This window comes from Macrobrachium rosenbergii, chromosome 24, assembly GCF_040412425.1.
Source record: "Macrobrachium rosenbergii isolate ZJJX-2024 chromosome 24, ASM4041242v1, whole genome shotgun sequence".
Classification (NCBI taxonomy): domain Eukaryota; kingdom Metazoa; phylum Arthropoda; class Malacostraca; order Decapoda; family Palaemonidae; genus Macrobrachium; species Macrobrachium rosenbergii.
This window is the reverse complement of record NC_089764.1, coordinates 22,225,530-22,243,049: the sequence shown is the minus strand read 5'-3', so window position 1 is coordinate 22,243,049 and position 17,520 is coordinate 22,225,530. Positions and strand designations below refer to the sequence as shown.

The following is a 17,520-nucleotide window of genomic DNA, read 5'->3' as shown; positions in this document are numbered from 1 at the left end:
GTTCATCTCTCTCACATTTTGGGATTTCAGATGTGGAACTTTAATGCATGGCTCTACATCCCAGTGTTTGGAGATTTTCTTCGGCGCACAGAAAATGGACTCCTCAACTTCGCCCTCTTTGTGTGCAACATTCTCCCAAGGGTTCCTAAGTATACCTCTATCACAGAGAAGATTGTCAATTTCTGGCAACAGCTGACCAGATATATAGTGGGGGTTGCCAAAGACTTATTGGTTATGTTGAGAATACATAATTCCTAATGTTTAAACGTGTAGTTTACCTTACATGTAATGCATTTACTAAATGACTGTGATAGCACTCTGTATTTCCTATGTAGTATAACATGCATGTTGAATTTTTAGACTGTGCACTTTGTGTCTGAGATGATTGATGGCTGCACTTAATCAATGCAGTTTCTATAGTTTTGGTAAGTTAAAGTATTACTGTACTTTAAAATGAACAGTAAGTGGTTGTTTGGGGATTTTACTTTTAAAATCACTAATGACTTCACTTCTTTCATATTTAAGATGTAAGACAATGAAATTATATTTCAGACATACATCGACAGATTCTTGCAGTAGTGAAGAATCGTGATTAAATTATTTTTGTATGCGCTGTTTTTAGAAATTCAGTTCAGTACGGTACTTGTTTTAAAAGACAGCTACGTATTTTTTTTTATCAAAACTAAGTGATATTTTTTAACATAGTATTGTACTAGTAATAATTTATTTTTGAACTGACAAAGTAGCCTACTGTATTGTACTAAGACTGTATTAAAGTCGGAGAGATGCCTCCAGTCTCATAGCAAGGACAGAAGGTATAAATAAAAGTTAATAAAAATTTTCAAGTGTAAAAGAAATTTTATTAAAGCTTTTGTATGAAGGATACCACAAATAATTACTCGAAATAGGATCCTGAAGAAATCTGGAAGCTCAGAAGTTCCAGTTTGTTAATGGATGTTATACAAAAATGAAGTGTTTTTGTGTTAAACACTAAAGAATTTGTGAGTTCTATTGTTAGATGAGCATCCATGCCTGGAAGACTTTGGAGGAGGCGTTTAGGAAAAATGTTACTTTAATTAGCACCATCTTGAATAAGTTTCTGTCCAGTAGGCCTCACAGTTGGTTACAACATTTTGTCAGGACTGGATTGAAATTGTGCAGCAGTACTTTTGGAACAGAATTTTCTTGAATAGTCAGGAAAAATCGAAAACTAAACCCTGAAGCAGCCTCAAGAAATGTTGCCCATATCGACAGGGAAGCTCTGCTGAGAGTATTTAAACATGGAACCACATAGAGAGCTTTTGTTTAAATATGAAAAATCAGCCTAGCTCGTTAGTCTCACAATGTTTTCTTTAGAATGGATGACAAAAGGCAAAAACTATTCCCCCACGTGTTTAAAACAAAAACAATATTGTGACACTTGCATGGGAAACTTCTCGTGTTTAGTACAAGGACATGAAATATGTGAAACAGGTGATGGAAAATCAGAGATGATGCATTAGTAAAAACTTCTGAAACAAATTGGCAAGCTCTGAATGGATGATACTAAGTTAGAACAGTAAGGTTGAACCCCGTACCTGGGTGGGCCGTAAGTGAACCTCACACTGTGCACTATAGACTAGGATTAATGGACATTATGTAAGGTTCTTTCAGCGTCCCTACGGCCTCTACGTGCAGCCCCTTTATTTCTTTCTACTGGACCGCCGTTCATAGTCTCTCTTCCATCTTAACTTTCCACCGTCTTCTAAGAAATGTCTCGGTGCAAATTCGAGGTTTTCCTCCTGTCACACCTTTCAACCCTTTTTACTGTCAATTTACTTTTCAGCTCTGAATGACCACATAGGTCCCAGCGCTTGGCCTTTAGCCTAACTTTTATACTCCATTTCAGTGAGGTTGAAATTGGTAGATTACCGTGCAATAAAAGACTAGGATATTAGTTTTGTATTAATTCACCTTTTACGCTGCTTAATATACATTGCAACTTCCCTGCAAAGATTTTTTTGTTTTTGTTTTGCAAACTAGTGGTTCTTTTCGTAATGGTGGTTAAACATTGTACGTAACGAAAGCTGGTAAATATGTAAATCCTCATGGCCATCAGTACCGTAATCAAAATCAAGACTATTCTATATCACTTGTGTTTGTCAAGAACAGTAGGCTATCAGTCCAACTCTATGTACTATCTAGAAGTGGGGAAAAAGATCTATGAAACAATGGTGGTACCAACATTATTTGCCAAAGTAGAAATATGGAGTAACATCACGGAAAACGAGCTGAATGCACTTGAGAAAATGCAATAAAGGATCCTCTGAGGAATGCACGAACAACCAAAGGGCGCACCGTATTGGGGAATTATAGCGGAGTCCGGCATATGGCCAGTAGCCCGCAGAATAGAGTATAAAAAAATTATGCTGTTCCATAACATAAACTCGCATGAAAAAGATCAATTAAAGAGATAATAGATCAACTAAGAGCCCCCTGTGGACTGTGCTGGACAAAAAGCATAATAACCACATGTAATAAATATGACATAGAGATTAATGGAATGCGAGAGTACGACAAAAAACCGTTGAAAAAGGAAATAAAGATAAAAATTAAGCAAGATATTGAGGAGGCCTTGGAAGAGAAGAGGAAAGAAATGAAGAAGCTGAGGCTCGGAAAACTTCGGGGCTGAATATGCTGAAGGCTAAGTTCCGGGGTACACACAAGAACGAGAGGTTTGTGATATCTGCAGAGAGGAGGAGGACAATACCGAACACTTATTAGTTTGTAAAACCTTACGGAAAACAAAAAGAACAGGATATTACTTTCGAGACCCTGAAATCCCCTAACAGAAAACCGGGGGAATACATAAGACTAGCTCTAAAAATTAAGAATTTTGTTATCCTGGGAAGCGCTGGTTATCAAAACCAGTTTATTAACAACATTTGGTAAAAATTAGTTTCGAAACATCTATAACTTTTTGGGGTTCTTGGTGCAGAAAAGGGTAATGGTCAAGGATTAAAATAAACACTTTGATGTACTATTAAATGAAGTAAAGCTAAAGACGTTTAAAATTGTAAAAAACAAGGGAATTCAGTGTCAGCTTAAATAACGTAACAATCAGCATAAAAGGGAAAGGGTATAAAGTAAAATTGTATCAAGTTAAAATGCTCTGCGCCTCATGCGAATAGTGAGTGTGCCCGCAATTGTGTTTGTGGAGTGAGCGCAGGAACCAACCATACGTCCCATATTGCTTGAAGAGAAAACATTTGCAACATCAGCGTAAGATAAATGCCTTCATGTTATATTTGACTGTTCCTGAAAAGCACACATCATGGAAAGGCGTGAAGATAAAGATAAAGATTATCAGGAAGAGTAAAGAGGGAAGACAAGAAGGATAATAGACCATAGAATGGGAGGCCTTGTTCTGCGTTACACTTTCATCAAATCTTGTATTGTACCCTCAACACAAACAGCATTACTTGTTTATATTGATCTCGTATCTTCAGCTTCTGTCTAATATACTGTGTTACCTCTTGTGGAATTTTCTAGTTACCCTACTCCTATGCTACAACCTCTCATTTATTTCTTCAAACCTCTGCAGCTCAACAAACGTTCCGTGGTGTCGACAGCCTTTCTACACAACTGTCATAACATATTTTCTTCTCTGCCTTCACAGCATTGCTAGCGTTTTTACTATTCAATTCGTTGTATGATTAAAGCATATACAAACCTCACTTTAGTCATTCTTGTTCACTTTTCTTTACTATTTCGCTTAATATGTATTTAATTCGAGTTCTAGAGTTCCATAATTTCTTACATCTTCTGCCTTAATTTATCGCCCCAAAATCCTCAGATGGTTCCCTCATTTAATTCCCACCATTGAACCAAACTGTTATTATCTGACGTTATTATATTATAGAAAAGGACCACCTTTTTACCATTAATTATGTTCTACCCTGGTTCCTCCTGCCTTTTAAATATATTATCGTATACTTATTTGCTCTAACTCTCATTTTTTTCAGCTCCAAGACCACATTTTCAAATCTTTTGGGCTCTGTTACCACAGACCACATTTCCGCATTTCCTAGTTTTCTATAGCACATATTACATTTTTTCTTACGTCTTGCTTATGCTTCAGAATGTTGCTCTTTTGCTGTTTCAATACGCTCATTTTAACTAATCTACTTTCTTAGTTTCTTACCTTCTTACTTTCTTATTCAATTCCCGTCACTTGGCTCGATTTGACGTACGCCATCACATGCAAGAAGAAAGAAAGAAGAAGATTACTCTGTATTGGTACTCCACTGACTTAATTGCCGTACATGACAGCCAAAGATTGTATACGTCGTAAGTTAACAGATGTGTATGTCGATAAAATTAATGTTATATCAGTCATGAATTACATATAATTTTACGGTGAATTACAGAGAAGAGAAAAAAATTAATGGTTAATGTCATATTGAAACTGGATGGTCTGTCGTATCATCCTTGCCCATATATATAATATATATTTATATTTTTATGAACTGATATTGCAAATCAATTGAAATGTTATATACCACTCATAATTTCCTAAGTTAAGCTTTTTGGGTCACCCTGTTCCCCAGAGTGTGGCTACGGAACACTAGTTTTCAGGTTAGGCGAATTTCTTTAGAGACACTAATGATGTTTTAGGCAATAGAAAGACTAATGGCAGTTTTAGAATATACTTTAGTTTATTTTAGGCAATAGAAACATCAAAGGCAATTTTACGGAATTTTTTTAGGATATTTTAGGCAATAGAAAAACTATGGGCAATTATAGGTCATTTTAGCTGAATCTATGCGACAGGGCCTTTTAGGATAATTAGGATACTTGCAGAGCCTGAGGAGAAAAAAAAATTGTTCAGATTAGACCTCTAAACAATTGTAAGGATTTACCAATCGGATTTTATCTTGGTTCTTTAAAAGCTTAGGATAGGTTAGGTTAGGTTAATTAAAAGTGTCTGAGCAGAAATGTGTAGAAACAGTAGGGTTAATGTGTTAAATTAATTTCATATACAAGATACTGATACTTTAATTAATTTTAGGTCAGTTAGTGCATATACAGCACATCCTACTGTAGCCTAGCCCATTTCTTTGACTGGTTATCCTTTTATTTTATGCATTTCTGATTTAACCATTATTGTTCATGCAAGCCTCTCGTTTTGCTAAATGAAAAGGAGACTGCCTCACAAATATATCATTTAACATCATTTTTTGCTTAGACATTGTAGAAAAGGGTATTTGTAATGCAGTACAGTTGAATTAATCTAATGAATATGGCGAGTTGATGAGAAATTTGACATTTTTGTTCATGTTTTGATGTTCATCCCCAGGGGGTTGGCACAAAACATGGCAGAAACTCCTTGGGACACCGTGTTTAGTACGAGCCCCTCGAGGATGAATTAAAAATTTAAACAAAATACAGTAAATTTCTCATTATCTCTGTACATTTCTCAAATTATCTGACGTGTACTGTATTTTATACAGCCTTCTCTATATTCTTCAGACATAAAACTGCCATAAATTTATAAAGCATGCAAAGTCTGGCTTAGACAGTTACAGGGATGCATCCTAACTTAACCAGCGGTGATGGGTCTTTACCTGACTGAGAGTACCAGAAAAGTCATAAAATAAAATACAGGGATATATTCTCGCCTAAACTACATCCCCAGGTCCTTTGAAGACCAGCAAGGTGGTCTTACAAAGCCTAATGATGAGAGTAATAACCCCTGTCATGACTGGTATTAATGTCTGCTTGTGCAGAAATGAACCACTAAATGCAAGAGTTCATGAAATGAATTGAGTTTGAGTTTGCTGCAGCCTGATAGAGGTTAACAAACTGTTTGTGGCAAAATACCAGTGCTCTTTGTGGCAGATGTTTGGTCTTAGCATTCTCTGCGATCACTTATTTTATATATCTGTTGTAACTGTGCTGTGATAATTAGATATGTTTAATGTTCATAATATCTCTGTATTATACCTAACAACTTTACCACATAATATCTCTGTATTATACCTAACAACTTTACCGCATATATTATTTATTTTTGATTTTTATGCAGATATTCATTTTGACCATTTTGTAGGCATTTAGCCATCCTTAGATTATCTACCATATAGTACTGGGTACACTACTTTTGAATGCATTTTATTCATAATGTAGTTTAGGCATTTTTGTACATATTGATTGAATTCTTAAATATTTGTTCTTCAAACTGTGTAGGTGGTGCTTGAAAAATTCATCTGCCAGTGGAGTCTGTGGCTAGTAAATGCTCGCCCTAGGCTAGATTTAGGAATTTTCTCTGCTAATGCACATTTTCTGTTCACACTCCTTAGGTTTCAATGAGTGGTCTTCTTCAGATTATCAGCCACAATCATTTGGCCTTTGAAGCTTTTATGATTATACTGTATGTTGAGTTTTACTTGTTTTTAATATGGTCTAGTTCTTCATTGGAGGGGTGGGTAGAGCTCTTGGCTAGCACGCTGTTGGCTCAGCGTTCGACTCTCCGACCAGCCATCGAAGAATTAGAGGAATTTATTTCTGGTGATAGAAATTCATTTCTTGTCATAATGTGGTTTGGATTCCACAATAAGCTGTAGGTCCCAATGCTTGGTAACCAGTTGGTTCTTAGCCACGTAAAATAAGTCTAATCCTCCGGACCTGCCCTATGAGAGCTGTTAATCAGCTCAGTGGTCTGGTTAAACTAAGATATACTTAACTTTTAGCATGGTCTTATCTTGGTGATATTTGTGCTCCAATTTTTAATTACCATGGATATTATGTTTCTTTTGTAGATGTGATGTGTGCAGCTGCTGTCACAGTCGGATACAAGTTAGGTGCCCTTGAAGTACAACTATTTTAAAGTTTTGAAATTAAATAGCATCTAAAGTGAACAGTATTCTTTGGGCCTAAGAATTGATTGTACACCACACACAACATGAATACTACTGTCAAGTTATTTGTCAAGTGAGTATGTTATAATTATGAATTTATACCTAGATAACAAGTTCTTGTTTAATTTCAAGACACCATACAAGAAAAAGATTATTAGATTATTGCATGTTTGTATGGTTGCCTAAGTTCTTAGTAGTTAGCTGTCTCACCTCTTGCATGTCTGTAAATTAGTTCAGAGCCCACAGTCTTTCCTAAACTTGTTTGAACTCTGAGGATTGCTAGTTTTTTTATTATTTCATCTATGATTTCCTTTTCAACCATGCAGCATCTACAGTTTTCGTATTTTTTTTAACATATCTTGAATGTCAGTTATTCCTATGGAAGTACAAACCATTGCCCTTCATGTAGAAGTGTTCCTCTGTGCAAGCTGAAAGTGGTCGTTGAGGCTCGGTTACAAGGTGGTTAATTGGTGGTAGGCAGGTGAGTTCTCAGCCATTCCCAGCTTGCACACATGCTCAGAGTTGTATTTGCTGATGCCATTTTGTTGTGAAGGATTGCCTTACTTCCAAGGATTCTCTTGTTCTGCTTAGTAGAGGATATCCTTTAGCTCTGGTGGCTCCCAGCTCTGTTCAGGCCCCTGAGTCTTGGATCAATTTAAATAAGTTTTGTTGTCTTCCCTACAGGAGCAGATGAAGGTTGGCTTGTATTGTCTTCTCAGTGAGATGCTAATGCTGTCTTTTCTACTGCTCTTGGCCATAGAATAATCTTTTCATCTGGGCCTTTGTCATAGATATTAGCCCTTGCCCAACAGCTCCTCCTTCTTGTGTCTCCTTTCTTGCCAAGTCAAGGCAGTACTTTTACATCTGATCTAATATCTTTGAAGACATTAATTCCTTACCATCAGTACAGGATCCTGAAGTTTCCTTCTGCAGCAAACAGTAGTCAGCAGCCCTGTATTCCAAAAACTTCCTGGTTCTTTCTACAGCCAAAGTACAGGAAGGGCTATTATGATGGCAAAACAATGTCAGTTGGAGAGCAGATGCTCCCCAGGTTTGTCCTTCAGTAGACATTTTGTTCACCAACACCGCTGACCAGGATTGAGGTGCTCACCAGCTTGATCTCTGGGCAGTAGGATCATGGACATAACAAGCAAAGGAGCAGCACATTAACTTTCAGGAACTAAAGGAAATCTTCTTGAGTCTCGTCTTCAGGATCATGCCGAACAACTTGCCAGCAATTACTTGTGTGTGGGATCAAGGGGTATAAAGTCAAAATCTTAAGCCATCCTGCAGCCAACATAATCTCTTGGCAAAGAAAACCATTGTCTTTTGGATACATGATTCATCTCAGAAAGACACATCAGAGCAGAAGCCCTCAGCAGGCAAAACTAGGTCCTTTAAGTGGAGTGGCTGCGTCACCAGAAGGTTTACAAGACATTGTGGAGATTGTGGAGGATTCTGCCTGTAGATTGGCAACAAACCTGAATTGTAAGGTAGCAGAGGACTACTCAGTTGGTGCAGATCTTCTGGCTTGTAAAGCAGACATGTTCAGGCATTTTTGAGACAGTCTAGACATATATGGGAAGGGGGAATTTTTTTTGGTAGAGGCAGCCTAGGTCATAGGCCAGAGACCCTGCAGACAATCAGCTTCTAAGTTTTACAACTCCCGGTGGAGCATTTTCTGTGATTGGTGTATCCGGAGGAACCTAATCCAGTGGAGGCCTCTTTTTGGATGTAACAGACAGCCTTCTATTTTTTATGGCAACATAAAATGTCTGTTAACAATTAGGGATACAGATTTGCCCTCTAGCAGGATTTTGAGTTGCAAAGTTTGGATGTAGGTACTTCTTTAGAGCTTGGGTGCTGTGTTAATATTGCACATGGAATTACCACCACACTTCAAAAGGCCACCCCTGGAATTTCTAGTTATGAGTGGTTGGTCAAGTGCTTCTAATGAACTTTCAGACCAAGCCTCCCATCCATATTTGCAGACGGTTGTCTATCCTTCACCTCCCAGAGATGTGTAAGGTAGACCCATTTTCTTCTGAACAGAGTAACCTACTTAAAGGGTTGGGATTTTATTGGGTTTTCCTACACCTCTTACTGTAAAATAAAGACTCAAATTCACAAGATCATTCTATTGTTGCTTTTGTTGTTCCTTCACTCTCTTCACAATGCAGAGATGAGGAAGCTTTTCTTTCTTCTGTCAGGGCTGTTCAACTCTACCTTTGTTAGACCAAGACAAGTGCAGTGAAGAAAGAAATGATAAATACAGTCTCTTTATGGCCAGGTTAGTGATTTTTAGGGTTTATGAGAGTGTCTCTGAGGTTCAGGCAGCACATGAAATCTGAGCACTTTTAATGTCCCTTCTTTTTAACAAAAACCTTGGAGGTGGTAAATGGTGCTAAAGCATATTTTCAAATTTATTAAGAAATTGTCCTCATTTATTTTTTAGATTTTCCCTAAGTCAGGTAGTTGCAGCCAGTTAAGCCTGACTTAAGTTTAAAGTGGATGTCTGGAGAATCAGCCTCATTGTCACATTATTCATCTCATCACAGCCATCCTACTAGGTATAGAACTTATAGGTTCACTAGTATACTTTGCAGAGTAAGCTTGTCAGCTAATTCTTTTTAAGTTTTACAAGATTTTCTTTCTATAAAAATGAGGATTGGTCTTGTTCATGATCCCTGCAAAGTCAGAAGCTATGGGTTCTTTTTCATTCTTTCACCGAGCAGCTTCACATGGTTCCTTTAGGTTCATGCTTCCTTTGGAATATCAGTTTGCTTTAAAGTACAGTAATGGGGTTTTTTGGTAAAACAGACTTTGCTTTTAAATAACAAAATTGTGTTAAAATAAATCCCTTAATTTTAGCTAAATGCCTACCTCTTAGTCTTATTGTACCTTTCCAGGTGCATTAGACAATTCAACATATGTGAAACACCTAGCTATTGGGAATTGGAGGAACTGAAATACATGTGCTAACTACGGGAAATTATTGATTTTTCATTTTCTTATATGCAGTTAGTCTAGGATTTTCATTATACATACAAAAAGGCTACATAAAAAAAAGGTATGTATTGAAAAAATTAACTTTTTAAAAGAAAAGACAATGATTTGTTTAGGAGTAGATCATAGAAAATTTGAGTCTAGAATACCTCTGCCATGACAGACTCCTGTCAGTCTTCACAATTGAAGGTTATAATAATTGTTATGATCTCGCCTCTCGAGATCGACAGGTTCTTTAAAATAAACAAGCAATTGGGCTGTAATGACTGACGAGAGGTGACAAACAAAGGAGGGAGGAGCAGAACAAAACGAAAAAGTTACCTTAAAATTAATTTATTTACAAAGTTAAGTTATTTACATAATGTACAGTTGAGTCAAGGTTCAATTTAAAATTAGCATTACAAAAATGAATTAATTACTTAACAACAGCAGCAACAATCAAAACCAAAGAAAAATAAAATAGAGTCAGTACATAAATGAACATTAAAAAAAATTATCAAAAACATAGGCATGGGCAGTTCAACAAACATCACGAATAAACAACAGGTAGCATAAATATTATGCTAGCGTAGCTACAACATAATAATCAGGTAACATGAACAACACTCAAGAAGTATAAATAATATAATACCAAGGCGGTATAACAAAAAGAGCAGCATAAATAACAAATAATAAATACAAAATGAAGCAGCACAAGGAAACGGTATTAGCAGACGAACTCAATAGAGCCATCGAAATAGCCCCAAGCTGCTTGACAGGAACACTGCAGGACAACTCCGACAGAGTCGAAACGACAACCATCTCGTCCTCAAGCACAGTGCTGACGTCCTCCTCCAGTACCGACAACCGCGACAGAGCCAACATGGCAACCATCTCGTCCTCCATGAAACGAACTGACGTCCTCCTCCATCTACGACGACCATGACAGAGCCGACACGGCAACCATCTCGTCCTCAAGAAACTCTCTGCTGCTAGGACCTGACTCGCAGGTACGGATACCTGCAGCTGCTACTCCAACTGGCTTGCAGCTACCCTGGACCCTATTCGTTGCTGCTACGAACCTGACTGACGCTGTCAAGCACTCCACGACAGATGTCAATTGACCAGCACGAAAAAAACACAAATAAAGGAGGCAACAATCCACCAAGGGAACAATCTACAAACGATTGTTCCTAACAAATAATAATAATAATTCATTTTTAATGGCTGGGATCAATGAATAAAGATCATTATTACTGGGTTTATTTAATCGACAACAGAATTTTCAGTTCCTCTGCTCTATGAAAGGTTTTCCATCTGAAGGATATAGATCTCTTGATTTTACCAGATACTGCCATGCTTTTAAAGTTTTGAGCATTCTTGCCCTCTTTGAGAATTGAAGTCTGTTTAGTGGGAAATTGCACATGTCTTGAAAAGCCTATTTTGCCTGCTGTTTGAGCCTGGAAGGAGACACTAGGACATGGATACGATGCTCAAGACCATGTTCCTGTTGGCATTGGTATGAACAAAGAGAGTGGGAGGATTATGTGGTATCTCCAGTGAAGTGTAGCACTGTGAGAGTTGAGACTCGTTTTCTTTTTGTACCAGAATTTGTGGCAAAGGTGCAGAGCCCATTAGTTTTCTTCAAGTTGTGTACAGTTATGACCATGTGTCACCTACAGTACTTATGGAGGGCATGGCACCTTAGACCTGAGTGCTGTCGCTTGGTGGCAAGTGTGGGCAAACTCAAGAAAGAGGTATCAGAATCAGTCTAACTCTGGGTTTGTGATACAATCAAATGTGCTTATGTGGCAGAGGGCTCAAGTACAGAGTGCTTACCTGCAACTGAAAGCTCACAAGGTAAGGGGCATTTTCTCTTCCATGGAGTTCAGAAGGAACTTTCTGGTGTCACAAGGGCAGCTGTGTGGTTCTACCTGACTACCTCTTCCTATTTCTGCCTACAGGATGACACCCACAAGTCCTTGGGTACTTATCCTTGTGTTCTATGGTAGCAGCCAAACAAGTCGTGTAACTACCCAGCTCTTGCTGCATAGACTAATGTCTCGTCTAAGTTTTATGATGGAAATGGTTGGATGTCTGTTGTGTGAATGGTTACTTTTCCTCCTTCTATCTGCCTGTTATCCTCATAAGTGCTGTATTACCAGACAGGTTAGATGTAGGTTAGTTACTCCGAAAAACTTCCTATCTGTGACTGCATTTAGTCAGTAAATGTGACTCCTTCTACTCCTACCAGTTGTGTGTGTTTGTATGTGCATGTATGGGTGGTTACCCATAATTCTTGCACAAAAAAGAATAGTGAATTTAAGACATCGTTTCCAAGCTTCAGTTGGCCTTGCATCTGCCAGAAGTATGATAATTTAAAGACGAGTTTGAAAAAGCAAATTATTTTCAAAATTTGCCATTTTTATTTCCTGTATGTACTTACATAACAAAGACATTTGCTATGTATACAGTATGTATATATATATATATATATATATATATATATATATATATATATATATATATATATATATATATATTATATATATATATGTGTGTCTGTGTGTGTGTGTGTGTAGAAAATTATACAAACATTCTAGAATTATTAAATATTTGAATTATATAGTTTTTTGTTGATTTTTTTAAAATCTCATCTTGATAAATAATTTACAATTTGCATAAACTCAGACTTTAATAAAATGAAACTGTCAATGTCCCAATAGTGCTGAAACCTCTTTATTTTACTTTTACTCTTTTGGTCAGAATAGTTAGCCAAGAATAAAGACATCAGTTGTGAAAGAGACCTTGAGTCGTCTCCATGATGACTGTTCCTCACTAGAAGGTCCCTCTACAATCATCATTAGCTGCTTCAGTTACTGAGAATGCTTACATATTGATTTTAATTCTTTTTGATGCTGTTTAAAAAGGTAGAAGATTGCAGTGGAGGGGTAAAGACTGAGTATCACTGTAAGCATATCAAAGCATATGGTGACTGGATAGGAGCAATGGAAAAAGTACAGTCAGAAAACTGGTTATGTGACAGTTGTGGGAAAGTTGAGATTGTGAACTCAATACTATATACTGGAGAAATTATTTTTAATGCCTGAAAGTTATTGGGAGTAAATGGGGAGGGAAATATAGACCTGTGTTGCGATAGATGGGAGTATCTTGGACTTTGAAGCAGGAGTTGAGAGGCAATAAGGTAGAGAGTGGCTATAAGACAGATGAGTGGCTATAAAGATAGATAAGTTGAGAGAGAGAGTTAAACTAGTGGTAAATAAAAGTGTCCCAATAGTAGGGAAAGCAGAAATGTATGATTGGCACATAGACATGTACGGTACTACTCCGTGCCGTGGAAACATGGGTGTGTATTGAGTGCAGTATGGTGATTGTGTTGTTCATGTTTATTGATTTTAAGATGGATGTTGAAGAACTGATTATAAAAGTTTATGTGTAATCTTAAAGATACATGTTAAATCGCAATTTGCTATTATGTACCCTTGGCGTGCATTGAAACTTGAGACTACAAGTTGGAAGTAGTTTTAGAGTACATTTGCTTAATTTATGCACTTTACATTCTAAATTAAAGTAAAATGTAACAGTACCTTAGCTACATAAGTGTATTTTGTTTAACACTGATGATGATGATTTAGATAACTACGTTACCACCATCGCAATATTAAAGTAAACATTACATATAACAAATACTTTCGTTCCTCTCAACCCTATGGACACCATTCAGCCAGGTATCTCAAGGCATTCATATTTAGCCTGTCAGCATAAAGCATTCACCTCTGCCCATAATGTACTTAACTCTCTTGGGTGAGCAGTACTAATTAATATTGCTCCCCCTCGAAAATGACGTTCACCTCTGCAAGTAATCTGCATGAAGTTGCACTTTCTTGAGCACTCAGTGAGCGACTTTGTGCATGCAGTTAAAGGCACAGTATAGATAGGGAAAATGTGGGTAAGCAAGGGATACTGTACTACTTGTCTTCTTGCTGTGCTTGGTGAAGTAGCTCTGAAATTAAAATATTTATGTTGACTATATGTTGCAAGGGAAATTTTGTTCTTCTTATAAGTAGATTACAATACATAATTGTTTTTTATTACAGCATTGTGGCCTGTTAGCATAATTTCTCCTTACTCACACCTGGCACCAGTGAGAGAGCAGCAAGCTAGTTGGACTAGGAAGGTAAAGTACAATACTTTGAACCATCTTCAAGAGCTGAGTGATTTGAAGCCCTTGACATATGACTGTATTTTAGATTATATCAGAAACAAGCTAGAGCCACTAGATGTCTGTGCTGTGGATAATGAAGACATGAAGATTCTCATTGATACTATAGACCACAAATTACTATAATTTAAGATGTGATATGTAATACAAGTTTCATTGAATGTTGAATTTATTTTTACTTAATATAGTTAGATATTAAGCACTTATATAAAGCATCAATATATGTGATAACCCAGAGAAGTTGCTGGTCTTATGAATAATTTATTGATTGATATAGTGTTGTTAGTGAATACCTTTTGTGTTAATTAATATTTTTTGTAAGAATATTTGAAATTGCTATAGACACTGCTTGTAAAGTCAGGAAGAGAATGAACTAATATTCTTTGTATGTGTATTTAAAAGAAAGCTTAAATGCAGTGCAATCATTTAAAACATGTAGGATTGTATGATAACAGGGAGTGAAATTTTATTCATTTGCATTTGAACACTTATACCTCATAAATTTTATTATATAGTATATATATATATATATAGATATATATATTGAAAACTTCATTTAGATATTTAGGGAGTGTCTCATAAAGTAATCCAAAATAAAAGCAGTGAAGATTAGGTGGAGTTCAGCACTTCTTTGAATATCGTATGAAAATGGAAGCTGAGGATTCATTTCCTGTAATCAAACAAGAAAATGAGAAATTGGAAGATGATCAGACTGTAGTCACAGTTGATAATTCTACCATCCTAGAACCATATGTAGAAATCAAGACAGAACCTGAATTTATTGATGTTGATAAAATAGATGAGAAATATTCATGCAAATCTGAAAAGGTTGAGGAGGACCCACTAAGTTCTGATAAAGAATGTGGGAAGAAAATTGTAGAAGAAGAAAGTGTACAGTCAGGTACAGATGTTTCAGATAGTTCTCAGGTACCCTTTCTCTCATATGGAAAACTGCTTTATCAGAAGTGGGGAGATGGAAGTCACAAGAATAATCACAAAGACATGGAAGATTTCACAAAGGAAAATGACACAGGGGATGCTGTCTTAACGAGTACTGACGATGGAAAAAGTTCTCAACTACGTCAACCTACTAAACGCACGAAAACTCTCCGTGGAAAGAAATCATATACTTGCAATGAATGTCAGAGTAGTTTTCATCACCCAAGTTATCTCAAAAGACACCTGAGAACTCATACAGGGGAAAAGCCATTTTCTTGCACAGAATGCCAAAGTAGTTTTTCTCATTTACATAGTCTCAAAATACACATGAGAATTCATACTGGTGAAAAGCCATTTACTTGTACTGAGTGTCAAAGTAGTTTTTCTCATTCTTATAGTCTCAGGTTACACATGAGAACTCATACGGGAGAGAAGCCATTTACGTGCCCTGAGTGTGGAAGCAGTTTTTCTCGGTCTGGTCATCTCAAAACTCACTTAAGAACTCATACTGGAGAGAAGCCATTTAACTGCACTATATGTAAAAGTAGCTTTTCTCAGTTAGGTAGTCTCAAAATGCACATGAGAATTCATAATGGAGAGAAGTCATTCACATGTAGTGAATGTCAAAGTAGTTTCTACCGCTCAAGTGACCTCAGAAAGCACATGAGAACTCACACAGGAGAGAAACCATTCTCATGTACAGTATGTCAAAGTACTTTCTCACAATCGGGTCATCTGAAAACCCATATGAGAACTCATACAGGTGAGAAACCATTCACTTGCCCAGAGTGCCCAAGTAGTTTTGCTGACTCAAGTAGTCTTAAATTACACATAAGAACTCATACTGGTGAGAAGCCATTTCTGTGTACTATATGTCAAAGTAGTTTTTCTCACTCAGGTCATGTCAAATCTCACATGAGAACTCATACAGGAGAAAAGCCCTTCACTTGCTCAGAATGTCAGTATAGTTTTTCACACTCGGGTGATCTCAAAAGGCACATGAGAACTCATACTGGAGAGAAGCCCTTCTCTTGCACTGATTGTCAAAAGAGTTTTAATTGTTCAAGTGATCTTAAAAGGCACAGGAGAACTCATACTGGAGAGAAGCCTTTTAGTTGCACAGAATGTCAGAGTTGTTTTTCTCATTCAAGTAGTCTCAAACTGCACATGAGAACTCATACATGAGCAATATTGTTTTCATGAATGTGACGTCAGAGTGGAGTTTTTTATTTGCTTGATCCTAAAAGATCTCAGTAGGCACATGAAAATTTGCAAAATGATTATGAACACTCAAAGATTGAATTTTATTTACCTGTACATTAAAACTCTTACAAAGAAAGGACATAGAAGAATTCATACAAGGAGAAACAATCAGTATGCACTGTATAGGGGAAAAAGTCTTTTTTTTTTTCAGGCAGTCTTTAACTCATGAATTGTGAGGATAGCTAATACTGTAGTATATTTTGTGCATTGCACTGCCTTGGTAAGATATGAGTCTGGCTATATGGTAAGTCAGGATGCACTGCAGTGTGTGTGTGTGTGCTAAGGCTGGAAACAACTAAGCTTCTGTGACTTGAGATGTAAATCGTAAAAGGGATAACAGTATGTAATGGCTATTAAACCTTTTACACTCATTCTTGAATTGTTACAATGTTTGAAGTGCTTAGAGAATGCTGCTGAAGTATGATTAGATCAGAAAGCTTTTTTTTCATATAAGGCAGTTTTGCTATGAATATTTTTAACCTTTGTTTTATATGGGAATTATATAAAATATCTCTCTCTCTCTCTCTCTCTCTCTCTCTCTCTCTCTCTCTCTCTCTCTCTCTCTCTCTCTCTCTCTCTCTCTCTCTCTCTCTCTCAAAATCACACTTCAGGATATTTTCACTTCATTTTATAACATTATATGTAGTATAGTTTGAAAAGTGACTTTCACTTTTCACCAGTCCTTGATTTTCTCTGTATGCTGTACAGGTACATTTTCATGATTTTTAAAATTTTGTTAATTGTATAGATATACAGTATATAAATTCATTTAAAACAGAAAACATACTCTATTACCAAAATCAAGGAAAATTACAAACATGGTGTAAACTAAATATTTGTGTGTGAAGCAGAAAAAAACAAGAAACAAGAAATAATATTAGTTTCTCATCACAACCTAGAAGAGTGAAATGTGCAAAAAATTTACACCAGTCAAGTAACTTGTGAAACATGTAGATCCAGACTGAGGATCAGGTAGTGGGTTAGGACATTGGTTTTCATTATTCACTTTAGGACTCTTGACTTCTTACACGTAGAAAATAATGCAAAAAGTGAAAGTAAAATTTAGGGATTAGTGAAGAACTGTAGCTAGTGGAGGAAGGAGATGCATATTAATATTTACAATGATTTATTTGTTCACAACCAAAAAAGGGTATGGTGTGTGATGGCAGGAAGGAACATGCTATCACTTGG

At 36.6% G+C, this 17,520-nt stretch overlaps 2 protein-coding genes and 1 long non-coding RNA gene across 5 annotated transcripts in view; all 3 read left to right on the top strand.

Annotated features, from left to right (window-relative positions):
- The window catches only part of LOC136851928 (uncharacterized), a 124,561-nt gene extending 123,704 nt beyond the window's left edge, over window positions 1-857 (top strand). For all 3 annotated transcript variants that reach the window (XM_067126290.1, XM_067126288.1, XM_067126289.1), the window contains exon 6: window positions 31-857. In XM_067126290.1, the coding sequence (XP_066982391.1) occupies window positions 31-258 (228 nt within the window). In that variant the 3' untranslated portion in view covers window positions 259-857. The remainder of the gene's footprint in view (window positions 1-30) is intronic.
- A 3,354-nt stretch (window positions 858-4,211) lies between these two features.
- Window positions 4,212-14,539, top strand: LOC136851927 (uncharacterized). The gene is made up of 3 exons (XR_010857003.1): window positions 4,212-4,329; window positions 6,801-6,972; window positions 14,003-14,539. It is a non-coding gene; the product is annotated as an uncharacterized lncRNA (long non-coding RNA).
- Window positions 14,540-14,619: 80 nt separating this feature from the next.
- LOC136851926 (gastrula zinc finger protein XlCGF57.1-like) lies at window positions 14,620-16,397 on the top strand. Its single transcript, XM_067126287.1, has one exon. The coding sequence runs from the start codon at window positions 14,770-14,772 to the stop codon at window positions 16,249-16,251; it is 1,482 nt and encodes a 493-aa protein (XP_066982388.1). The 5' UTR covers window positions 14,620-14,769; the 3' UTR covers window positions 16,252-16,397.
- The last annotated feature ends 1,123 nt before the right edge of the window (window positions 16,398-17,520 follow it).

Bases quoted from the DNA above. Each gene is read 5' to 3' on its own strand.
- LOC136851926 (XM_067126287.1), top strand. From the start codon at position 14,770: ATGAAAATGGAAGCTGAGGATTCATTTCCTGTAATCAAACAAGAAAAT.